This window comes from Babylonia areolata, chromosome 29 (assembly GCF_041734735.1).
Source record: "Babylonia areolata isolate BAREFJ2019XMU chromosome 29, ASM4173473v1, whole genome shotgun sequence".
In the NCBI taxonomy this organism is placed as follows: Eukaryota; Metazoa; Mollusca; class Gastropoda; order Neogastropoda; family Buccinidae; genus Babylonia; species Babylonia areolata.
Window position 1 is genome coordinate 31,214,422 of NC_134904.1, and position 27,424 is coordinate 31,241,845.

General features: G+C 40.6%; 1 protein-coding gene across 4 annotated transcripts; it reads right to left on the bottom strand.

The window, feature by feature from the left end:
• On the bottom strand, window positions 1-27,424 carry LOC143274704 (uncharacterized). Of its 4 annotated transcripts, XM_076578601.1 has the most exons (11): window positions 27,352-27,424; window positions 25,138-25,307; window positions 20,838-20,963; window positions 18,361-18,558; window positions 16,648-16,722; window positions 14,425-14,553; window positions 9,585-9,644; window positions 5,140-5,441; window positions 4,681-4,785; window positions 3,016-3,257; window positions 1-885 (listed from the first exon to the last, which is right to left on the bottom strand). In XM_076578601.1, exons 5-11 carry the CDS (start codon window positions 16,664-16,666, stop codon window positions 624-626), a joined length of 1,119 nt encoding a protein of 372 aa, XP_076434716.1. In that variant the 5' UTR covers window positions 16,667-16,722; window positions 18,361-18,558; window positions 20,838-20,963; window positions 25,138-25,307; window positions 27,352-27,424; the 3' UTR covers window positions 1-623. The 4 variants fall into 4 exon arrangements, with proteins under 4 accessions (XP_076434716.1, XP_076434719.1, XP_076434718.1 ...); XM_076578604.1 differs by lacking the exon at window positions 25,138-25,307 and having other exon boundaries at window positions 27,352-27,394; XM_076578603.1 differs by lacking the exons at window positions 25,138-25,307; window positions 27,352-27,424 and adding an exon at window positions 21,686-21,871.

Below are 27,424 nucleotides of genomic sequence, written 5' to 3' on the forward strand. Positions count from 1 at the left end.
CATCCCTCAATAACTTTAATTGCAATAATCTTGCCAAAGCAGACACGCAATCAAAATGCAACCAATGCACTATGTGGTGGGAGCTCACATAACTGGATGGAATACCAGGCGCGAGAACATGAACAGTGTACATGCAAACTGCACATCTTTCTTAATGATGTCAAGGCAAGTTTCTGTTATGCTTCCACAGCGCAGCGCATGTCAATTCAAAGTTGCCCATGCGCTGTGCTCTACAAGCCGTAGGCTGACCAGAATCACGCTTATTACAATGTGGGGGGGAAAAAAATTACATAGACACAGTAAAATAACGCAATCAATGACGTGCATCGCTCCCTCAAAACATATCAGCACAATAACGTACGCACACACAACTCTGTCCAAACGCCCTGCACCATTTCATTACAAGACTTGGATTGTACTGAAGTGATAAATGGTGAACCACAGAAGAGAGATTTAAGGCGGAGATACTGTGATTTAGAAAATAATAAAATGTAATTTGTGGTCAAATAAATCTGGATAGTGCTGTCGATGATGATGATGATGGTGATGGTGTGTGTGTGCACTGTGGGCCCTCCCAACCACAACTCCAGCCTAGTCTTGACGCATAGTTTTTCAGCACACAATCACTTGAAATTGAACCACTTCATAATGTGACCCCTGGCGATCTTGACAGTGTTGTCAGGCACATACAGCATGGGCCGTTTGTCCAGGAACAGCTTGGAGAAGATCATGCCGATGCTGGACTGCTCCCAGCGGTGACACACGGAATACCGGGTCTTTGATGCGCGTTCACAGTCCCTGAGTCTGGCGCTGTCCTTGACACACATGCAGTCTGTGTTGAAGGCGCAAGACAGCCAGGGCTTGAGGATGGCTTCCCTTGTAAACCTGTGTGAGAGACAAGTCCAATTCATTGACAGTTAATAAAGTCAAGTCAGACAGCAACTATGGATGAGATTGGCAGAGAAAGAACAATGAAAACAACAAAATATTAATAACAAAAAATGCCGCCTGGGTATGTGATGTTCGTTAGTGTTTTATTTCATAGCGAGTGGGGTGTTTTGTTGTCGTCAGTTCTTGCTTTGTTTTTTGTTTGCTGTTTTACTTATGTGTGTTTTACACACAATGTGAGTTATTATAATCATAAAGGTCTCTGTCTGTCTGTCTGTATGTATGTGTGTGTATGTTCATGCTGAACTTTCACACTTTCATTTTTCTGGCAATACTTTTTTTTCTGTCAACACAAAATTTGGCTGTAAAGCAAGTCCGTGTGTTTCTGATTCTGAACATTTTGATCATAATGACAATGCACTTCTAGGAAGAACACAAACAATATACAGTAACTAAAAATGTTTCCAAAGTCAGGATACTGTCATAACATCATGTGATGTGGTCTTAACATGATTTCTGACATGTTTCAAAGCTCATTAGATATCGGAACAAAAAATTCCCTTCTGCCCTGAACCCATCTGCTGACCATACGGCCTCATATACCCACGCAAAATCAACAACGTTAAAACTACGTTGATGTATTTGGACGCATCTTGGGGCGGCCTCTGTGTTTCACACATTTGGGCTGGACCACATAGTACGAACTCGAATCCGTGACAATACAGTTGAAACTGTTGGTGCGGCATCTCCTTCAGCTGTAAATCCCTAATGAAGTGAAGGGACGCAGTGCGTCAAATTTGAGCTTAGCTGGTTGGCTGAATAATTAACTTAACCCATGAATGCCTTTCAGTGACAGGGAGACATATGCACAGACAGACAGATTAAATTTTTTAAATTAAATTAAAAATATTGCTTAGAGCCCAGCCGACCATGAAGGCCATATCACGGCTATCCACCATTCAAAGTCTGGTCACCGCAGATGGACCACCCCAATGTTTTCAGCTTTCTACTGCACTGTGATCACTCCATGATAAAAATTTCACAACTTTTGTACTAAGCATATACTATATTAAATACTATTAAAAATATTTCTTTCTTTTAAATATTGCAATATTGTCCACAGAGGGACATCACAGACAGTTCTGTGTTTACTGCAGAGCTAACTGCTTTAAATCTAGCTTTAAATGCTATATTGCAATCATCTAATCGTAAATTTGTTGTTTTTTCTGACTCGCTTTCTTCTCTGGAGGCAATAGCTCACCGTAATATTGATCATCCCAAACTTCGAGAATTCTTCAGTTTGTTTACCCATCTTAAAAGAAATGGTTTTGTAATCATGCTGGCTTGGGTGCCCGGTCATGTGGGCATTCAAGGGAACGAAATAGCAGATAACCTGGCTAAGAGTGCTGTTAGAGAGAAACAATGTCAGTTTTATATTCCTTTTACTGATTTTAAACCCAAAGTTCATCGGTATACTAAAGATCTCTGGCAGAAAGAATGGAATGAACAAATAGATAACAAATTATTTAAAAATATGACCAAATCTTCACGAGACTCTGCCTATGGCTGTGGTGAATCGAAAAGAAATGACAGTGCTGTGCCGACAGACAGATGGACAAACAGACAATGCCAAGCATGTCCGACAATGCCCACGGGTCAAAAGGTGTTGAGATGACCCGGTGGCAGGGAAGCAGAGTGCCTGACTGGCAAGCAGAGGAGTGTAGTTCCAAGCCAGCACCAACCTGCCAATTTCATCCAAGGCAGTTATGTTGTGACAATGATCTATTACAATAATTCAAAGCAACACAACCCAATACGATACGATGCAATATAATATGATGCAATACTACTGCATTTTCTAGTACTTCAATATTATCTAAACACCAAATCTTTCAAGCTATCCCCCCAGCATAATTCATCTCTTCTGCGTGTTGTCTTGCTTTACATTTACCCCCCCACCCCCCCACCCCACCCCCTCCTCTTCCCCCCAACCCCCACCACCTGTGTTCAGCTGTCTTGTATCCTGTCTTGCTTGGCGGAACTTCCTATTTTCTCTCTTCCCCTCTTTTCCACAACATTCAAAAAAAACTCCAGTCACCATGGTGTTTCCCCCTCAAACCACCTCACCTGTCGTTATAGAAGAATAAAAACCCAGTTTCCATTTCAGTGAAAGGGGAGTACTGACAAAGATGGTCACCGAAGAACTGAGCCATGGACGCCTGGGTGTGGACAGCGATTGAGCGATTTCCGTGCCGCGTCTGGTAGCCGATGGTTTTCGTTTGGGAGAATATGTCTGCCAGTGGGGCAGACTCCTCCCACCGGATGGAAGTATCCATCCACACCAGGTACTCCGCTTTCTCCAGTAAAGACTGCCCAGGACACACACACACACACACAAAGGACATCATCTTTAAACACACAAAACGATGCATGCACACACACGCACACAGTTGTTACACTCTGAATCATAATGCAATAGTATCTTACCCACACGTTTTTCTTTTTACATAATAATTGATGTGTGCATGGTGATAAGGGTGTGTCAGTTGTTGGGTTTTTTTTTTGTTTTGTTTTGTTTTTTGCTGACGGGCATTTTATTTTAAGTGAGCCTAAAGAAAACTTTCTGTTTTTGGTTGAAGCAGATAATGAAGTATTTTGAACTGAATTGAACTGAACAACAACATCAACGATGAACACAAACAGGATGGAAGAAAGCAAGCTGAAAAGGAATTATGGATCACGTTTCCGAACTCGTCAAATGCAAGAAAAACAAACAAAAAAAAACAAAAAAAACAACTGCAGGGACAAAACAACACATGCGGAGTAGGGATACTATATATTATGTAAATAGTTGTGAAACAAAACTAAAAAAACCAGAAACAACAGGGAGAGAGAGACTGACAGAGAGACAGAGAGAGGGGAGTTGGGGGCCGGGGGAGGGGAACAGACAGAAACGGGTGGGCAAACAAACCAATCATGGTAATGAACCACTATCTAATAAATCAACTAAAATGAACTTCTTAATATTTTGACTGAATACACAACTGAATATAGGTTAAAATGAAAAAAAGAACAGTTCAAAACACTTGGGGTCAGTTGATGAAACACACAGAGTACACACTGACATGACGCTATAAATACTTACGGCCACTGTAAGATGTTTCAACATTAACATTTGAGAAACATGACAAAGTATATGTCACACATACTTGCGGCCACCAAAAGAAGTTTCCTTACTTAACATTTGAGAAACCTGACAACATAATTTTTTTTTTTTTTAATTATATTATTATTATTTATTTATTTATCTATTTTATTTTATTTTATTTCGTACGCTTATAGTTGACTTCATCAAGTTTTTGCGCCTTATACATATTATTAATAGTAGTAGTAGTTCTTTTTTTATGTATTTATCTTTTTTTTCTTTCTTTTTTTATCTCAAGGCCTGACAAAGCGCGTTGGGTTACGCTGCGGGTCAGACATCTGCTTGGCAGATGTGGTGTAGCGTATATGGATTTGTCTGAGCGCAGTGACGCCTCCTTGAGCTACTGAAACTGAAACTGAGAAACCTGACAAAGTCTGTGTAGCACATGAGATGTGACTTTCACTCGTAACATTTGTGAAACATGACAAAGTCTTATGTCACACATTCTTACGTAAGCTGAAACAGGTTCCTACACCTGATCTTTTAGAAAATTGACAAAGTCTGTCACACATATTTTCAGCTCATATAAGGGGTTTCTACACTTGACAATCAAGAAACATGTCAACGTCTGTGTCACACATACTCACGGCCACTATGAGAGGTTTCCACACGTAACATCCGAGAAACGTGACAAAGTCTGGCAGCCCGGCAAAAGGGAAGTCTATCAACGTACAGCGACAATGTTTCTCTGTCTGTAACACAGAACAAATATTTAGTTAGCCATTAACTGAAAACTTAATGTTATTGTTGTTATTTGTTATTGTAGTCATCTGCATTGCTTCTCACGTCGCTAATCCCGAATTCCTCACACAGCCCTGCCCTGTTGTGCCAGTGCTGTCACAGGGAGCTCTGGACGTGTGGTCACCATGCGGAGAAGACCCTGCATGGCTGCTAAGTTTCCTACTAGGTCATACCTTCCCACACATCCTAATGAGCACATGTGCATACAAGCGCCTAAACACACACACACACATGTACTCATGTACACACACACACACACACACTACCTCACCATTAGCTTGGACCAAAGGCATCCATTGCCTCACCTTTTTTCTTTCTTCTGGCGTTAAGCCCAGATTGTACACCACGAAAGTGTAATTCTCTCCCTTCATGCGAGGAAACAAACTTTCAAACGAGGAATTCAGCAGTGCCTGCATTTCGTGGTAATGGTTGGATGACGCAGCTGTGACGAAAATATACTTGTGTGGCGTCACGGGCCGGGCTGCTGACGCCAGCGCCTCAAGGTACTTTGCAGGAATAGGAGCGCGTACGGAGAGAACCTGCCGCAGTCTCTCCCTGAGTGAGGGCGAAAAGTGGCCAGGGCAAGCAGTGTCATAGCAGGGAGTTGCTGAAACGGTAGAAAATAACTGGGTTGAGCACCTCAAATTTGTTTCAATGTTATGTTTATTTATTCATTTATCTATTTATTTCTTTCTTTCATTGCCGGTCTATTATCTGTGCCATTTCAGATGCATTACTCCCCTCTCAGTCCACGTTCCTCCCATGCACAGCCACACGTGGGTTCGCCTATCCCAGTCTCAATACCACTGATCTACAGGGAACCATCACTCTTAATTCACCAGGAGGCCACACATCAAGGTAGACCTGGCACTGCTACTGAGTCACTTCGGTGGTGTTAAGTAGATTCAACACATTATAAAAGACACCACCTACTAAACCCCTTACTGACGACAATAACTGCTTAAGTTGTGGAGCCAGACTGTCTGAGAATCCTCTCCAGAGTGGAGGTGCTCCATAGCCCCTTCAATGACAGCCCCACATGAATCCGCCAACAATGAAGGCCGTGCCTTGACGGAAATCACCCTAAGCATGGAAGTGGAAGGTAACCGAAACTGCGGGTCACACTATGAAAGCAAGGCACGAAAGGCCACATAATCTGGAACAAAGGTGGACATACATGCATACTTTTCTTTCTTTTTCCTTTTTAGAATAACGCACTCATGTGGACAGAAAGAGAAAACAAGAGAGGTATTTAACCTTTCCCGTACGTCGCCTAAAATTTTGCGCGCCGTATGTCGTGGGTGTACAGACATCCATGCTTTCTATGAAGGAATGACACCTTGCCGTATGGTGTGGGTGCGCAGCAACCCACGGTCTCTGTGTAGGAACTAACCCCTCCCCGTATGTCGTGGGTGTACAGCAACCCATGGTTTCTTTTAGGAACTAACCCTTCCCGTATGTCGTGGGTGCACAGCAACCCATGGTCTCTGTGTAGGAACTAACCCCTCCCCGTATGTCGTGGGTGTACAGCAACCCATGGTCTCTGTATAGGAACTAACCCCTCCACGTATGTTGTGGGTGCAAAGCAACCCCTGGTCTGTCTAGGAACTAACCCTTTCCCGTATGTCATGGGTGCACAGCAACCCACGGTCTCTGTGTAGGAACTAACCCCTCCCCGTATGTCGTGGGTGCACAGCAACCCATGGTCTCTGTATAGGAACTAACCCCTCCCCGTATGTCGTGGGTGCACAGCAACCCATGGTCTCTGTGTAGGAACTAACCCCTCCCCGTATGTCGTGGGTGTACAGCAACCCATGGTCTCTGTATAGGAACTAACCCCTCCCTGTATGTCGTGGGTGCACAGCAACCCATGGTCTCTGTATAGGAACTAACCCCTCCCCGTATGTCGTGGGTGCACAGCAACCCATGGTCTCTGTGTAGGAACTAACCCCTCATCTGTATAGGAACTAACCCCTCCCCGTATGTCGTGGGTGTACATCAACCCACGGTCTCTGTGCAGGAACTAACCCCTTCCCGTACGTTGTAGGTGCACAGCAACCCATGGTTTCTTTTAGGAACCAATCCGTTGCCGTACGTTGTGGGTGTACAGTAACCCAAGGTATCTTTGAAGAATGAAGACCTTGCCGTACGTTTTGGGTGTACCGTACCGTCGGTAACCCACGTCTGTCCATAAAGCAAATTTGACGTTTCCTTCAAGCAAACTTGCACGTCCAGTTTCCAATTGCATGCAAGCATTTAGTCCAAGTGCTTGACTGACCAGGTGCAGGGATGTGTGAGCTACGCGTAAATGGGATTTTCCATTTTGATAAAAAAATATTTTAAAAAAATGTAGCCCTGTTGTTATGAACCGAGTGGTATTTTTTTTTTTTTTCTATAAAGGGGACGGCACAAAAGAATTAATAATTTACTGCAGTAAAGGATAGAAAAGATCCATGCACCGGCCCAAGGACATGTAGACGGCCAGTCACAAAAAGGGTTTTCTATTGTTTCATTTTACAACAGTTATATGGAGATAAGAAAAGAAAATAAGAGGAAGATGAGAAGACAATGCCTGAATAAGGCACAACAAATATCATAAGTACATGTCAGGAATGCAAGTGGATAGTAAGCACATCATATATTGCAATGGAAAGACTATCACTTGGTTTGGAGCAGGCAACAACACAACATAAATAATGCACATATGCGTGAAAACCAAACACTGACATCAAATGACATTTCTGTATAGATTTAAGTAAAACTCCTACTGTCTCAAAGTGACTCGAATGAATCAATTATCATGTATCACTACACAGGAGTAACCCATATAAGGAGAGAGCATAATAATAACTAAATTACAATTACCAGACTGTCATACATATCAGATGGTTTTAACTAACAACTGATATCAATCCAGCACTATCCTGTAATCATCACAACAGAATACTACACACATCTCAAGAGTGCTGAGCACACTGTGACTGTGAAGCTATAGTACTGAGCGTCAGTGAAGCACTGTAGCAGCACAACTGATATCGGCATGCAAAATAACACATGAATAACAAACGAGACAACAGAATAAGTGGCTCTGATAAAATAATGGCAAACTGAGAGACCAGATAAGTGTTCAATACAATGATCTGAAGAACTGTCATGGCTTAAACCATTAAGAGCAATCAGCTGAATGAACAAGACAGTCCTACAAATAAAATGCTACAAGTCTGTGTGAGTGTGTGTGTGCATGTGACTGAAACCTAACTGAATGACACAGGAACCAAATGGCCCAGTGCCCAACGGCAGCTATCAGTCGACTCTACCCTGGTAGACAGCCGGTTGTACAAATCTGAAGTATTCTGAAACAACCTGGAAGATTCTTGTATGGTGAGCATGACACCACAGCCATGAACAACGATGCATGGTGAACATGACACCACAGCCATGAACAATGGTGTATGGTGAACATGACACCACTGCCATGAACAACGATGTATGGTGAACAGGACACCACAGCCATGAACAATGATGTATGGTGAGCATGACACCACAGCCATGAACAACGATGTATGGTGAACATGACACCACAGCCATGAACAATGGTGTATGGTGAACATGACACCACTGTCATGAACAACAATGTATGGTGAGCATGACATCACTGCCATAAACAATGATGTATGAACATGACATCACTGCCATGAACAATGATGAATGGTGAACATGACATCACTGCCATAACAATGATGTATGGTGAACATGACATCACTGCCATGAACAATGATGTATGGTGAACATGACATCACTGCCATAAACAATGATGAATGGTGAACATGACATCACTGCCATGAACAACGATGCATGGTGAACATGACATCACTGCCATGAACAACAATGTATGGTGACCATGACATCACTGCCATGAACAACGATGTATGGTGAACATGACATCACTGCCATGAACAACGATGTATGGTGAACATGACATCACTGCCATGAACAATGTGTGGTGAACATGACACCACTGCCATGAACAATGATGAATGGTGAACATGACATCACTGCCATGAACAATGATGTATGATGAACACGACATCACTGCCATGAACAATGATGTATGGTGAACACAACATCACTGCCATGAACAATGATGTATGATGAACACGACATCACTGCCATGAACAATGATGTATGGTGATCATGACATCACTGCCATAAACAATGATGTATGATGAACATGACATCACTGCCATGAACAATGATGAATGGTGAACATGACATCACTGCAATGAACAATGATGAATGGTAAGCATGACACCACTGCCATGAACAATGATGTATGATGAACTCGACATCACTGCCATGAACAATGATGTATGGTGAACATGACATCACAGCCATGAACAATGATGTATGGTGAACATGAGATCACAGCCATGAACAATGATGTTTGGTGAACATGACATCACTGCCTTGAACAATGATGTTTGGTGAGCATGACATCACTGCCATGAACAATGATGAATGGTGAACATGACATCACTGCCATGAACAATGATGTATGGTGAACACAACATCACTGCCATGAACAATGATGTATGGTGAACACAACATCACTGCCATGAACAATGATGTATGGCGAACATGACATCACTGCCACGAACAATGATGAACATGACATCACTGCCATGAACAATGATGCATGGTGAACATGACATCACTGCCATGAACAATGACGTTTCATTCCCTTGCTCACCCCCTATGGTCTTGTTAGTGCACTCATCATCCATCCAGTTTAGCTTCAGCCCAGAGTAATCTGAAACACAGGTACAGTTTTGAAGGCAGTGTCAAAGGAAACATAATTACAATGATCAATAAGCTACCCATTCCATACATAATTCACATCAATCCATTTTCTTTTGAACGTTAACGAGTACTACACAGTTTTGAAGGCAAACATAATTACAATGATCAATAAGCTACCCATTCCATACATAATTCACATCAATCAATTTTCTTTTGAATGTTAACGAGTACTACACAGTTTTGAAGGCAGTGTCAAAGGAAACATAATTACAATGATCAATAAGCTACCCATTCCATACATAATTCACATCAATCCATTTTCTTTTGAACGTTAACGAGTACTACACAGTTTTGAAGGCAGTGTCAAAGGAAACATAATTACAATGATCAATAAGCTACCCATTCCATACATAATTCACATCAATCAATTTTCTTTTGAACGTTAACGAGTACTACACAGTTTTGAAGGCAGTGTCAAAGGAAACATAATTACAATGATCAATAAGCTACCATTCCATACATAATTCACATCAATCCATTTTCTTTTGAATGTTAACGAGTACTACACAGTTTTGAAGGCAGTGTCAAAGGAAACATAATTACAATGATCAATAAGCTACCCATTCCATACATAATTCACATCAATCCATTTTCTTTTGAATGTTAACGAGTACTACACAGTTTTGAAGGCAGTGTCAAAGGAAACATAATTACAATGATCAATAAGCTACCCATTCCATACATAATTCACATCAATCAATTTTCTTTTGAATGTTAACGAGTACTACACAGTTTTGAAGGCAGTGTCAAAGGAAACATAATTACAATGATCAATAAGCTACCCATTCCATACATAATTCACATCAATCCATTTTCTTTTGAACGTTAACGAGTACTACACAGTTTTGAAGGCAAACATAATTACAATGATCAATAAGCTACCCATTCCATACATAATTCACATCAATCAATTTTCTTTTGAATGTTAACGAGTACTACACAGTTTTGAAGGCAGTGTCAAAGGAAACATAATTACAATGATCAATAAGCTACCATTCCATACATAATTCACATCAATCAATTTTCTTTTGAATGTTAACGAGTACTACACAGTTTTGAAGGCAGTGTCAAAGGAAACATAATTACAATGATCAATAAGCTACCCATTCCATACATAATTCACATCAATCAATTTTCTTTTGAATGTTAACGAGTACTACACAGTTTTGAAGGCAGTGTCAAAGGAAACATAATTACAATGATCAATAAGTTACCCATTCCATACATAATTCACATCAATCCATTTTCTTTTGAACGTTAACGAGTACTACACAGTTTTGAAGGCAGTGTCAAAGGAAACATAATTACAATGATCAATAAGCTACCCATTCCATACATAATTCACATCAATCCATTTTCTTTTGAACGTTAACGAGTACTACACAGTTTTGAAGGCAGTGTCAAAGGAAACATAATTACAATGATCAATAAGCTACCCATTCCATACATAATTCACATCAATCAATTTTCTTTTGAACGTTAACGAGTACTACACAGTTTTGAAGGCAGTGTCAAAGGAAACATAATTACAATGATCAATAAGCTACCCATTCCATACATAATTCACATCAATCAATTTTCTTTTGAATGTTAACGAGTACTACACAGTTTTGAAGGCAGTGTCAAAGGAAACATAATTACAATGATCAATAAGCTACCCATTCCATACATAATTCACATCAATCCATTTTCTTTTGAACGTTAACGAGTACTACACAGTTTTGAAGGCAGTGTCAAAGGAAACATAATTACAATGATCAATAAGCTACCCATTCCATACATAATTCACATCAATCAATTTTCATTTGAACGTTAACGAGTTCTACACAGTTTTGAAGGCAGTGTCAAAGGAAACATAATTACAATGATCAATAAGCTACCATTCCATACATAACTGACGGGTGCAACAGCCGAATGGTTAAAGCGTTGGACTTTCAATCTGAGGGTCCGGGGTTCGAGTCTCAGTGGCGCCTGGTGGGTAAAGGGTGGAGATTTTTCCGATCTCCCAGGTCAACATATGTGCAGACCTGCTAGTGCCTGAACCCCCTCCGTGTGTATATGCACGCAGAAGATCAAGTACGCACGTTAAAGATCCTGTAATCCATGTCAGCGTTCGGTGGGTTATGGAAACAAGAAACATACATAGCATGTACACCCCCGAAAACGGAGTATGGCTGCCTACATGGCGGGGTAAATATAAAACAAGAAAACAGTCATACATGTAAAAAAATGCTACATGTTTGTCTGAGTGTGTATGTATGTGTGCCTGAAATCTGATTGAAAGACACAGGAAAAGAAAATGACGAGCGCCCAGTGGTAGCCGTCAGTCGGCTCTACCCAGGTAGGCAGCCTGCTGTGTAAATGATCCTGTGTTTGTAAAGCACTTAGAGCTTGGTCTCCGACCGAGGATAGGCGCTATACAAGTATCAGTATCAATCAATCAATCAATAATTCACATCAATCCATTTTCTTTTGAATGTTGATGAGTACTAGGGGAAGTGAGGAAAGCGTCATTTATGGCAATACTTAGAACCCAAACATTCTGTACAGGTTTTGTCATGGGTTTGTGCAAGGTTTAGCACCCAATTATTCTAAACAGGCTTTGCATGGATCTGTACAAGGTTTGTGATTGGTCTTGATAAATTCTGGTTTTGTTATCATGTTTAAAGCAGCCAATGATTCTACACAAGTTCTGCATGGATCTGTGCAAGGTTTGTAATTGGTCTTGATAAATTCCGGTTTTGTAATTATGCTTAATTAAAGCAATATGGTTGGACTGGAAAGGTGAGCCTCGCTCACCCATTCTTGTAAGATAAAGCAAGTACTCAATACATTTGCTCACCCATTCTTGTAAGATAAAGTAAGTATTCAATACATTTGCTCACCCATTCTTGTAAGATAAAGCAAGTATTCAATACATTTGCTCACCCATTCTTGTAAGATTAATCAAGTATTCAATACATTTGCTCACCCATTCTTGTAAGATTAATCAAGTATTCAATACATTTGCTCACCCATTCTTGTAAGATTAATCAAGTATTCAATACATTTGCTCACCCATTCTTGTAAGATAAAGCAAGTATTCAATACATTTGCTCACCCATTCTTGTAAGATTAATCAAGTATTCAATACATTTGCTCACCCATTCTTGTAAGATAAAGCAAGTATTCAATACATTTGCTCACCCATTCTTGTAAGATTAATCAAGTATTCAATACATTTGCTCACCCATTCTTGTAAGATTAATCAAGTATTCAATACATTTGCTCACCCATTCTTGTAAGATAAAGCAAGTATTCAATACATTTGCTAACCCATTCTTGTTAAGATAAAGCAAGTATTCAATACATTTGCTCACCCATTCTTGTTAAGATAAAGTAAGTATTCAATACATTTGCTCACCCATTCTTGTAAGATAAAGTAAGTATTCAATACATTTGCTCACCCATTCTTGTAAGATAAAGTAAGTATTCAATACATTTGCTCACCCATTCTTGTAAGATAAAGCAAGTATTCAATACATTTGCTCACCCATTCTTGTAAGATAAAGCATGTATTCAACACATTTCACATATGAGTTTCAATAAATTGAATATCTACCCAGTTCCCAGCAGAGACGGCCATTAGGTGTTCAACTGTTAATATTCAAAACGTGTTCATAGCATGCCAATATACATGGTTTTTTGACTGACTTGTGTAAACAAAGTGAGTCTATGTTTTAACCCGGTGTTCGGTTGTCTGTGTGTGTGTGTGTGTGTGTGTGTGTGTGTGTGTGTGTGTGTCCGTGGTAAACTTTAACATTGACATTTTCTCTGCAACTACTTTGTCAGTTGACACCAAATTTGGCATAAAAATAGGAAAAATTCTTTCCAGTCATCTTGTTTAAAACAATATTGCGCCTCTGGGATGGGCACAAAAAAAAAAAATAATAAAGCCTAATTATATGCAAACTGCATTTACTGTTATATTTATATTTTTTGTAATCTCTAAACTTGGCCCTTTGATCTGATATTCTGACCCAACAACAAGAGCAGTCATTATTATCATTTTCTGTTCAAACAGGAACTTCTTTTGCTAAGCATGGAAGTTTTATTTATTTTGCAAACGTTTTTGGTACAGATAGTAAAAAAGGGAATTTACTCTGTAATTAATGCTAAGGGAGTTAATTTGCTTTAAACTGATCTTTCTCATCTTAAACATTACATTTTGAAATTATACTGAATACATAAAAAGCTTGGATTTTTTTTTTTTTTTTAAGTGTATCACAAGTGAGTCTTGAAGGCCTTGCCTCTCTTGTTTTTTTTTGGTTTTGTTTATTTTACTATCATGATGCTCTCCTGTGTGCACACGTTTCTGCTCCATACTGCAATGTTGGCTGCATATAGAATCAAACAACTTAGCAAAAGCAAAGCAATTAAAAAAAAAAGAAAAAAAAAAAAGGTACAATCCGATTTCAGGAACACGTTTTTTTTCTCTCTCTGTTATTGATAAATCTCTCTATATATATATACAAAACTAAACTTGGGAGAGAGAGAGAGAGAGAGAGAGAGAGAGAGAGATGGAGACAGACAAGGAGAGACAGATACAGAGACAGAGAAACAGACAGACAGACAGAGAGAGGCAGGCAGAAACAGACAGATACACTGAGAGAGAGAGAGAGAGAGAGAGAGAGAGAGAGAGAGAGAGAGAGAGTAAAAAAAAAAAGAAAAAAAAAGGGGGGGACACTCACTTTGCTGTCTGGTCTGTAAGATCTGCAGCAGTTCATCCAGCTCCTGCGTGTCTGTCAAGGTCAAGGCCGCGTCCTTCAGGACCTCCTGGTTCATCTCCCGCTCAACGGCCGGTGAACGCGGGACAACCACTGTGGGCAGGAAACCAGTCGATGAGCCCAAAACCCATTCATGGTCAAGATAATAATAACGATAACAATGAAGATGATGATGATGATGAGATAAAGAAAGAGAAGAAGCAATAAGCAAAACCATTAAAATACTAGTGATGATGATAATGATGATGATAACAATAATAATGATGATGAAACTCACCTTTTCCCTCGGCAATAAGTTCAATTGTGGCAGGTCCACTTCCTTTGCGTTAGCTGTGCTTGACTATGTGTGTATACGTATGTACGTGTGCATAACTACATGCATGTATATGAATGTGTATTGTGTGTGCGTGTGCGTGTGTGTATGTAAGTTTGTGCCTGCCTATGTGTGCGTATGTGTTAGGGTAGCTGTTAGATACACATGTATGCTAAAATGTATGTATGCAGCGTGTGTGTGTGTGTGTGTGTGTGTGTGTGTGTGTGCGTGCGTGTGTGTAGTCACATTTTGGTGTGTGTATGTAACATAGATATGATGTTTTATGTTAACAAAAGCGTTTTTGTAAAGCACCTAGAGCAGATTTCTGGATAGTGTGCAAAATAAGTATCCATTATTATTATTATTATTAAGAAGGGGAGGCAACCAGCAAAACCACCAATAATGATAACAATAATTAATAGTAATAATACTTATAATGATAAGAAGAAGAAGAATGATGATGATGATGATGATGAAGAAAAAATAATAACGATGATAATGATGATGATGATGACGACGACGATGACGATGAGAAGAAGAAGAAGATTAAGTGGAATGACAACCAGAATGCCGACGCCATTCCTATTGCTGCTGCAGCTGCTGCTGCTGAATATTGAAACACCGACAGCAGCCCGCTTTCGGTATGAAGTAGCACTCTGCATCCTTTACGAAAAAGGTGATAGCGAATCAATAAATGAGGCAAAGAAACAAACACGACACGAAACACACACACACATGCACGCAGACACTGCACACACGCATGCACACACACACACACGCACACACACGCACATACACGCCCGCATGCATACACCCAAAACCCGCACTTATACATGTGCGCAAAATACTGTTTGCTAGCAACTGAAACTTCACTTTGTCATCACCAATAAGAATAAGAACAAACAGATGATTTTAGCGTAATGAATGAGAACATTCAGAAGAAAAAGAAGACAAGAGAAGAAGAAAAAGAAGACAAGAGAAGAAGAAAAAGAACAAGGAGCAGAAGAAGAAGTAACAGCAGCAGTAGTAGCAGTAGAAGAAGAAGAGTAGTAGTAACAGTAGTAGTAGCAGAAGAAGAAGATTAACAATGACAGCAAGAACAACAACACAGTCACTAACTTCCACACTTTCGGTTATTAGAACAATGAAAAAAAAAAAAAATTATATATATATATATATATATATATATATATATATATATACAGGGATCGCGATAGACTTTTTCAAAACGCGTGCAGCTTACGCAAAATCTGCTAAAAAATGCGTAAGTTAGAGTCAGAACTGCGTCAGACCTATGACACTAAATCAAAGGTTTACTCACCTATTTTCGCCGCTCACGTCGGCGCTGAAATTCACCACAAGCCCTGACAATCATATTGAGTCGATTCCGTGACTGAGATACAGTGGAAAACAAAAAATCGCTAGGGCCTAGGCTAGCCGAGTAACGTTCAGCAGTCAAACAAGGCTTAACTTTCCTGCTACAGGGTCACGCCCTGTAATGACGCCACTCTGTTCCAAAACTCGTCAGCTAAGCAGTGTTGTGTGCGCGCGTACTCTGTTAATTGGCTGTAGCTGTTAAGAGTCACGTAGGCATCTCGCAGTGCCCCGCATGCACAGATACTTTGTCTTGTACCGTCTGATTCAGTATCGCAAACCTAGCTGCCAAGTCAGTCCTAAAGTTGCATTGATACAGCTTGGAGTAAAAGTTGTTTTGCGTAAGTGTTACGCGTGAGCGCTGTGAAAATGCATCAGTGAAAATCAAAATGCGTCAAATACGTGAAAAACATGCGTTAACGCGATCCCTGTATATAAATATATATATATATAATTATAATATAATATATCCATACCAGCTGACTACATCAGGAGGTTACCTTTGATTCGTAAACCCATGGTTGTTGCCTTTACCAACAGTACAGCCAGTGCAATGATGGAGAGAACAAAAAGCACTGAAAGCCAAAAAAACAAACAACACTGAAGTAAACCTGTAGTACACACACACACACACACACACACACACACACACACACACACACACACACACACACACAAACAAACACACACACACTCTTGCATTAACGCATGTGGCAGGCAAGCAAGCAAGCACACACGCATGCTCACAAAACACACAACCAAAAGCAGAAACAAAAGAATCCCCACTTATATCAACTGTACATTGTTCTTTTCAAAGACATCATAAGGATAAAGACAAAGCAATGTGACAATCATACACTCCTAGCAGGACCTGTAGGATATCAGGGCACACAGCCAACATGCATCCCAGTCCTCATTCTTCCTATTTCTCTACCCTGTTTTCCTCAGCTAAATTTCTGACTGATCATAGCTTCTTCTTCGTTCGTGGGCTGCATCTCCCACGTTCACTCGTATGCACACGAGTGGGCTTTTACGTGTATGACCGTTTTTACCCCGCCATGCAGGCAGCCATACTCCGTTTTCGGGGGTGTGCATGCTGGGTATGTTCTTGTTTCCATAACCCACCGAACGCTGACATGGATTACAGGATCTTTAACGTGCGTATCTGATCTTCTGCTTGCCGTATACACACGAAGGGGGTTCAGGCGCTAGCAGGTCTGCACATATGTTGACCTGGGAGATCGTAAAAATCTCCACCCTTTACCCACCAGACGCCGTCACCGTGATTCGAACCCGGGACCCTCAGATTGACAGTCCAACGCTCTAACCACTCGGCTATTGCGCCCGTCATCATAGCAATATCTATTACCAAGTTTCCGTTTACTGTGTGATTTTTTTATTTTTTATTTATTTTTTTTTAGCCCAAATTGTTTCAGATTTACAATACATGATGTAAAGGAAGTGAGTTCCAAATAGATGGTCCAAAAATCCAATACCTCATTTGTACAGGTTAATACATACAGCATGAGGCAGAATATGATAAGTATGAATCAGAACGCTCTGTTGCCCACTGAGGCAGCGAATCAACACTGACTGCTACTCACACCCCTTCCCTCCTGCCCCCCCCCCTCCCTCCCTCCCCACATACACTAAGACAGAGAGACAGACAGACAGACTGACTGACGGACAGACAGACACAAGTGCAGAGTGATTTCTGTTGGCTGACGTCACGAATAAAAACTCTTGGTTTAAAAACAGACAAAACGGAGGGACCACAGACACCATTAATCAAATCAAATCAAACCAAATCAAAATTATGTTACTGATCAACATGGAAATTAATTTGTGCAATCACAGGCTCGTTATAAAACACATACATAATCAAAGATATTAAAACTTGTCAAATCAAAAATCACAATCACTGTCTATAGACTAAAAACAAGACACACACACACACACACACACAACCATTCATCTAAGTATGTTCGTTCAACAGCAAAATCAAATCCAATGAAAGTCAACTGTCCAATCCATAATGACCATTGTCATACTGGCATCTGTCTATCCAGTTACTTGTACAAATGATTCTGAAAAAAAAAAACAAAACAAAAAAAAAACAAAACACTTCTCTACCCAGTCACTACTCAGAGCAATGGAAGATACACACAAATCACAGATATATATGTATATATATATATAAACAACAGACTCACCAAAGAGCTGAGGAAGACACGTCACTTGCTCGTTTGACAGCGAAAGGCAATAGTGACATTGTCCCTCCTCTCTCCCCGCTCTGCTCGGCTCTTACCCCGGTGGACTATGTTCAGCTACTGTTCATGTTAGGTTTCACGTGCCACACCCGCCTACATCATCTGTTGTCCCCAAGAAGCACCAGTGATGGGTATTAATCGCTGAATTGTCACAAGAAAAGAAAAGAAGAAAAAAAAAGAAGGGTTAAAGATGAAATAAGAGGAAGGAAGAAATTAATAAAATTAGCTAAAAAAAAAAATTTAAAAAAAAAAAAAAAGAGAGAGAGAGAGAGAAAGACATGCAGATTGAAAAAAAAAAGAAAGATAGGAAGAAAGATAATTACTGTTTGTGTCCAAGTGTTCAGTGGGATCAGCACTATGTTCTCCTTGGTCTGTGTTCCCCTAAATGTTCTTTCACGCTGGTCTTAGTTCCCCAGGGTCTGTATTCCCCCCCCCCCCCCCCCCCCACCGAGTTCTGGGTTCCTATAGGTATATTTACCCCCCAAATTTACGTTTTCTGGTTCTTTATTCCTCCAGACCTGGCTCCAACTGACCACTGATGATTACTGACCACCACTGATTGCTGACCACCAACCACTACTGACTGCTGATCACTGACCTCCATTCTCTGCTGATCATGACTGATCACTACTGACCACCACTAACCACAGCTCACTGCTGACAACAGCTGACCACTGGTCACCACTGTCCACTTCTGACCACCACTGACCACTGGTCGCTAATGACCATCGCTGACCATAACTAACCACTGATCACTATTGACCACCTCTGGCCTCACACAATCGCCTGACCACTGTTGACCACAACTGACCGCTACTGAGCACCACTGACCACTCCTGACCACAGCTGACCACTAACTACCGCCGACTACTAGTGACCACTTCTGTCCACCACTGACCACTTCTGATCGCTGACCATTGCTGATCACTGAACACTACTGACAACCACTGGCCACTGACCACCAAAGACTACTAACCACTACTGATCACCACTGACCACTGATCACCGCTGAAGATTAAGGCCAACAACCACTGCTGACTGCCACTGACCACTGAGCATCGCTGACCACTGCTGACCACTGACCATGGCTGACCAGCACCCAGAAGTGTATGATTTAAACAAACACAGGCCTGGGGGAACATAAACCTGGGGAAACATAGACCTACCTTTATTTGTGGGGGTGGGGTTGGAACATAGACCTATCTTTACTTGTGGGGGTGGGGTTGGAACAGAGACCTACCTTTATTTGTGGGGGTGGGGTTGGAACAGAGACCTACCTTTATTTGTGGGGGTGGGGGGGTTGGAAAATAGACCTGGGGGAACATAGGCCTACCTTTATTTTGTGGGGCTGGGGGTGGAACACAGAACCAAAGAAAAACAAAATGTTAAAGTCATGTGCCAAAAAATCAAAGTGCCAGTGAAGGAAATAACAGTTACTAATCAAACACTGAATTGTCGCAGATGACAATTCAGACTTTGAGTGGCATACTGAAATGTCGCCAATCCGCTGATATGTCATCAAATGTAGATAAACTGCCGGATCACTAACATGCTGAACTGTCGCCAGTCAGTGGAGGTCTGTTAAACATTATTTGCCGCCGGTAACAATTCAGCGGTTATACTTGCTCCACCAAACTGTCGCAGCCGACAATTCAGTGGAGGCGACAATTCAGCGGTAAGCAATGAGTATTTCAATGCATTCACATCTCGTAACACACACACATACACACACACACACAATGTTAATACAATAAATCGTTGCACATCAATATGTGCAAATAAATACATTCAACCAACAAATGCATATGTAACAGTCGAATGTGCGCAAGCACACACATATACACACGCACACACGAGCACACATTCGCACATGTACGCATGGACATAGTACATACATCATACCAATAGATTAAATATTCAAATTTATGTGATCTTTTCTCGTGAATGCAGCAAAATTTTCATTCCAAGAGAGCTTCTTACCAATGATCACGCCAAGATGTTTGTATGTGCCTACCTGTTAACCATTTCATTTTCCATCATAATTTCACTTAAACATAGCCTCTCTTTCGCAAGCTCTTTTGTAACGGCTAACATTCAATTCATGGTAATGTTCATATACACCTGTTCACAAATCTGTCAATTTCTCTTTGATAGTCAATGTCATTGTTCGCGGCAAATAATCAGTCCTGTTAGTCCAGAATGATCTGCAAAAGTGACCAGTGGACATAATTTGGTTAAGTTTCTACATTCTGAAGAAAAATACAGGATGAACAGGAATGACGAGTACACTGTACACTGAGGTACACCGATGTTTGTTAAAGAAACAGTAGACGTGCAATGATTAATTTCACAAACTGGAGCCCTTTTGGTAAGTTTATCTTAAACCTATGCACACCTGCATAATATACAATTGTCCTCACCTTTCTTCAAACAGGAATTTCTTCTGAACGCCATGCCCAAACAAACGAAACGAGACGATGTCGATGATGGCGGTCCAGAACACTTCATCGCTTGCTCCTCCTTGCGTGTGGATTTTTACTCTGTCCCTGTCCCAGACATGAGAAGTTATATCATCATTATTATTATGATTATCTCCAAGGAGAAATTACTTCGTGGTATAAAACACACAGTAAAAAAATATGCGAGAATCACTGTCACTATTGATGCATTGTATAAAAGACATGAAATGCTTGAATGTCAACTAACATAAATACAATCATCACAGTCACACACATAAAAAAAACAACAACACTTTAATATCAAGTTAGAATAACCCAAACATACCACAATCACAGCCATACACATTTAATAATCACAGTTAAAGGTATAAAATATCATACCATATAGACATTATAATAAAATGTGCTATTCAACAGTCTGAAATAAGATGTCACATCATGCACGTATGTACTTCGGAAAACTTTTAATGGAACATCACAGTTTCAGTTTCAGTTTCAGTAGCTCAAGGAGGCGTCACTGCGTTCGGACAAATCCATATACGCTTCACCACATCTGCCAAGCAGATGGCTGACCAGCAGCGGAACCCAATGCGCTTAGTCAGGCCTTGAGAAAAAAAAAACTCTAACAACAGTGTTAGCTTCGCTGAAAAGAAGACCCTTGTGAAGGCAGCACTGCGACCACAAGCCACAATGGATGCATATCACGAGCTTGAACGCTGGCAGCAGGTAGCAATCATGCGCTTACGCACAGGACACTGCCGCCTCAACGCGCACATGTTCAAGAAACTGAAGCTGGCACCATCACCGACCTGTCCCTGTGGTCTTGAAGACCAAACACCAGAACATGTTCTGCAGACTTGTCCCCTCCACCAGGGACTGAGAGACACCGTGTGGCCAGAAGCGACCCCACGACGCACCAAGCTCTACGGCTGCAGACAAGACCTGGAAGCCACGACGACATTTGTCTCGCAGGCCAGCCTGACTCTGTGACAAGTGCGACCGAAAAGAAGAAGAAGAAGAAAAAAAAAAGAGATAAATACATAAAACAAGAACTACTACTACTACTAATAATAATATGTATAAGGCGCAAAAACTTGATGAAGTCAACAATAAGCGTACAAAAAAAAAAATAAATAAATAAAATAAAATAACTAACTAAATAACTAATAATAATTAAAAATAATAATAATAAAATTAATTAATTAATTAATTAAAAAAGACAATAATGATGATAAATAAGCAAATAAATGTAAAAAATGCAGACACACATTCACACACACACACACATATGCATAACAGATATGCACCAAACATGCAGTTTCACAGATTTGAAAGCACAGTCAAATACACATAAACACACATGAGCCCCAACACACACACACACACACACACATTACCCTGCACCCCCTCTACCCCCCTCCACACACTCATATCTAGGCTACGTATCGCAGCTTCCACGGCACACACACACACACAGAGGCACACTTACTTGTACATGCACACACACATACGCCTATATCCCCACCCCCATATATATACGCACACCCGCACGTTCCAATATTCCGTTGCTCCCACAGTGTAGGCATGCATACACACAGATACCTCATCCTCTACCCACCCTTCACACACACGCGCGCGCGCACAGAATCTCCTGACACTTATGTACACTTACACCCTCGCGCTTGCACAAACAGACACAAACACACAGACCCACACATACACACAAACACACACACGCACAGAGGCTGCCACTGACTGGCCGCACGAGGGATGGGGAAAGATCTCTGATGCCAAGAACATGACGTCTAGTGTGTTGCTCAGTCTATTGTATTTGGAAAAGCCCACAGAGACTCTGTTCCGTTTTGAAGAAATTTGTGCAATGTTGGTTTGGAAATGATGCCGGTATTTGTTTGATTTGCAAAATTACCTTTCATGCTAGACTTACGGCCGCTCCCTCTCTCTACCTTTATTTCTTTTAGGCGATCGATGGTGTGATGGCCTTGTACCTGTTCTTTTTGATATTCTTTGACTTTTCTGAGGATTTCCGATTTTCCTAGATGTAGGCCGCTCATTGTTGTTGCGTTACCAGCAAGTCTGTCAGCTCGCTCATTTTCCTTAACACCTGCATGTCCCGGGCAGCATGATCATGTAAGTTTTTTAATCTGAAAGTTGCTAATGACAGCTGACATTAAACATTTCAGTGTTCAGTATTCAGTGTTCTCTCTCTCTTTCTCTCTCTCTCTCTCTCTCTCTACACACACACAGATGTTTAAAGCACTCAGCACTATGTTGACCTAGAAGATCAGGAAAATCCCCTCCCAAATACCCACCAGGTGGCCCGATTTGGACAAAGCTCAAGATCCAACAAACTGGAAGGCCAATCCAAATCATCAGGACTCGGCTCTGGAAGACTTGGTTTTATTCCACACTCAATTTCACTTTTTAAGACCTATGTGAGAGTGTGCGTTTCAGTTTGTATGCAGTGTGTGTAAAGTGTGAGCATAACAGGCTGCCAACTGATATTGCAGGTGTTTCTTTTTTGTCTGTACACACACACACACATACACACACACACACACACACATATATATATATATATATATACCCTAACACCCTTACTGAATGTAGAACTGGGGTACTTGAAACACCCTTACCAGATTACTGAATGTAAACCTGGAGTATTTGAAACACCCTTGCTAGGTTACTGAAAGTAAACATGGAGTATTTGAAACACCCTTACCAGGTTACTGAATGTAAACCGGGAGTATTTGAAACACCCTTACCTACGTTACCAGGTTACTGAATGTAAACCTGGAATATCTGAAACACCCTCACCTAAGTTACCAGGTTACTGAATGTAAACCTTGAGTATATGAAACGCCCTTTACTAGGTTACTGAATGTAAACCTGGAGTATTTGAAACACCCTTACAAGGTTACTGAATGCAAACATGGAATATTTGAAACACCCTTACCAGGTTACTGAATGTAAACCTGGAATATTTGAAACATCCTTGCCTGGTAACTGAATGTAAACCTGGAATATTTGAAACACCCTTACCAGGTTACTAAATGTAAACCTGGAATATTTGAAACATCCTTGCCTGGTTACTGAAAGTAAACCTGGAGCTGTTAAAGAAGGAAAAGCATGTCAAAAACCCTCAAGACAATTCAAAATGCTCAAAATTGCAAATGATAAAAAAAACACTTTATTATTATTATTATTATTATTAATAATATTAACATTATTATTCTAAGGGGGAATAATGTTTTTAAACTGTTCCTGTTATTCTAACTAGTCTGTCAGTCAAAATTTACATTGAGGAAATCATAAATAGTTAAGTTTTTTGGGGTTTGTTTTTAAACACACGACACAAAAGGCAATCACTATTCTTTTCAAAATAATTATTTTATTACCTAACAAAAAGTTACATTCTCATATCATTATCAACTGCCATTTTTTTTTTTTTTTTAAATTTTTTTTTTTTTTTAAGTTCTAACTGAGAAAAGAAACTTTACAGTCATTTGTTACCTGGTGTGTCAGTCAACATTGAAATAGAAAATGCTTTAGTTTTCAACGGTTACTGTTTAAATGCTAGTTAATGCCACAAACAGTATCCCATCAGTTTTATATAATATAATGGATGTTTAAATAGCACTCTTAACCTTAAAATAATAGCATTGGTAATGAATAACAGACAGACACAGCACACAGCTTAAAAAGTTTAACACTCCAGAATTGTGCAACTACATTTCCCTGCATTAAATGATTAATCTAGAAAACCACATTAAAATCTTACAGAAATAAACACCCAAAACATTCAAACCACATACAAAAATACAGATCAAAGTGTGCAGTAATGTTGTTCATGGATATGTTTGTGTAAGTGTGCATGTATATATGTGTACACATTTATGTGTGTGTATACACACTACATTACTTGTGCAATCTCAACTCTTGAAGCTGATGAGAGCTTTAATTATTCTTGTTTCAGTTCGGTTGTTGGTTGGATTATGACTGTGCGCGTGTGTGTGTGTGTACATTATACAAACTGTCTTTGCAACAATAATATAAATTTGAAGTTGAAACATTAATGATGGTGCATGAGATGCGATGTCTGAGGACAGCCGTCAACAAGACCAGACGGGACATGATCAGAAACACCAGGATCAGAGAAATGGTGGGAACAACACCTGTCCTCCACCATATCCAAAGGCAAACGATCAGATGGTTTGGACATCTAACACGTATGGCACCTCACCAGATGGCCAGTAAAGCGTACAACAAAAGGATGTCAGGATACAAGGCAAGAGGAAGACCAAGGAAGACCTGGATTGACGGTGTGAAAGAAACCCTGAAGACCCACAACATTCCACCCAACGAGGCCTTCCAGCTTGCCAGGGCCCGTCAGCTCTTTCTCCCCTCGACGCCCTAGATGGTACAAGAGGACGGATAAAGTAAAGTAAAGTAAGTAAGCATGAGGGAAGGGTTGGCACTGCATATTTTGTTGTTCTGATTATGATGTGCATGAGAAAAGAAACTAAAATGCCTGATGCCTCAAGAATGAGTGTCACAAAACCAACAACTAAAATGATTTGAAACAATTTGTTGTTCATTCATGAATAATACAGATCAAGAAAATGTAGGAAATTTACAGAACATTTACTTGTAATTTGTAGTTAAGGAGACCTGCCCAAAGTGTGTAAATTTTTTTCAGTATTGTGATATGGTTTTTGTGTATTGTGTTGTAATATCTGGAGTAGTTTTCAGTATTGTGACAGGGTTTTTAAATAGGCTATGATATGAAAATTATGATACTGTTAGGCTTTTCATGTGACATGTATGAGTGTGTTTAGTCTGTGCTGATGGTGTGTGTGTGTGTGTGTGTGTGTGTGTGTGTGTGTGAGAGAGAGAGAGAGAGAGAGAGAGAGTTTTACATTTTAGCGTGAATTTTTTAATGCACGTTTTAAACGTCAATATTGACATTGTACAGAGCAATTAAGCATGTTTAAATGGAAAGGCACTTTATAAGTTAGATTATTATTATTATTATCATAATCATTATCATTATTATTAGTAGTAGTATCATTATCATTATTAAGCAACACATGTACCACCAGCTTCATACCAGGTGTCTGTGGGAGCATGCCTATGGTCTCCCACGGTCATGTTGCCCCAGGCCAATGTGAGTTTAATGATACATGTTAATATATGCACTTTTGGGAACTGGTCAGCTTGCCTTGTTGTCGTCAGTGGTCAGCACTGGTCAATGGTCACAACCAACAGAAGTGATCAGCAGTGGACAGTGGTCAGTATTGGTCATTGGTTGGTTGGGATCAGTGGTTGGTAGTGGTCAGTGGTGGACAGTGGTCAGCAGAAGTCATTGGTTGGTAATGGTCAGTAGTGGACAGTATTGGTCATTGGTTTGTAGTGGTCAGTGGCGGACAGTATTGGTCATTGGTTTGTAGTGGTCAGTGGCGGACAGTGGTCAGTATATATATATAGTGGTCAGTGCTCGGCGGTGGTCAGTGGTTAGCTGTGGTCAATGGTTGGCGGTGGTCAATGGTTGGCGGTGGTCAGGAGTGGTCAATGGTAAACTTGACGAGTGATGGTCACGCAGTGGTCAACTGTAGTCAGCTGTGGTTTACGGTCAGTAGTGGTCAGCTCTGGTCAGTGACCAGTAGTGCTCTGTTTTGTGGTCAGTACATCCTGATATTGATAATGCACAAACATGACAAAACACAATCTGAAGATTTTTGTATAGTGGTCAGTAGTGGTCAGCAGTGGCAAGAAATGGTTAGTTATGGCCGAGAGTGGTAAACAGTAGCCAGCTCAACATAACCCGATTAACTCTCTCCATACGAACGGCGAAAGAGACGACGTTGACAGCGTTTCACCCCAATTACCATCATCAAAATATTGCAAGAGGAAGGCTCTTATACTGAAGAGGTGAATGTTGACAAAGAATACCACAATTCTGACGACGGAAGCTGAAGGTTGGGCCATTCAGACACCCACTGGACATCCGACGTGTCTGAGTAGAGGAGAAGAGAGGACTGGCCGTACTGAATGAGCTAACCGTCACAAAATGGTGCAAGCTGAATTCTGACAGCAGTGAACAGTGGTCAGGCAGCAGTCAAACACTTCCTAAGACATCATACTGGACACATAGCAACGCAATGTGAGCACTTTTCGGTCGTGGTCAGTAGTGGTTCTTGTACGTAGTCCAGACCACCATTGACATTCGCGAAAAGCAACAACAACAAAAAACAAACAAACACATTAGGGCCAACCCTAGTCTCCCATAAATAAATAAAATTAATCACAGCAAAACCGTATCATCGTTCGAAGTCGCAGTTAACCGGAAGGCAGATATCTGTTTGACAAAACTGTTTGCGCGATCAATGATTTCTTGAAATGTTTAATTTCACTTCTAATTTCTCCTTATTTTACAAGTAAAGTAGTAGAACTTTACCTTCGATCTTCTGTTCTCCCTCTTCCCGCTGTCTGCAACCGCGTACGTGTTGTCATGGACAGGTGGCGTGTGC

Bases quoted from the DNA above. Each gene is read 5' to 3' on its own strand.
- LOC143274704 (XM_076578601.1), bottom strand. The intron at 9,645-14,424 runs GTGAGTGTCCCC...CCTGTGTTTCAG, and splicing joins CTTACAGACCAGACAGCAAA to ATTACTCTGGGCTGAAGCTA. The intron at 4,786-5,139 runs GTGAGGCAATGG...TCTGTGTTACAG, and splicing joins CGCCAGAAGAAAGAAAAAAG to ACAGAGAAACATTGTCGCTG.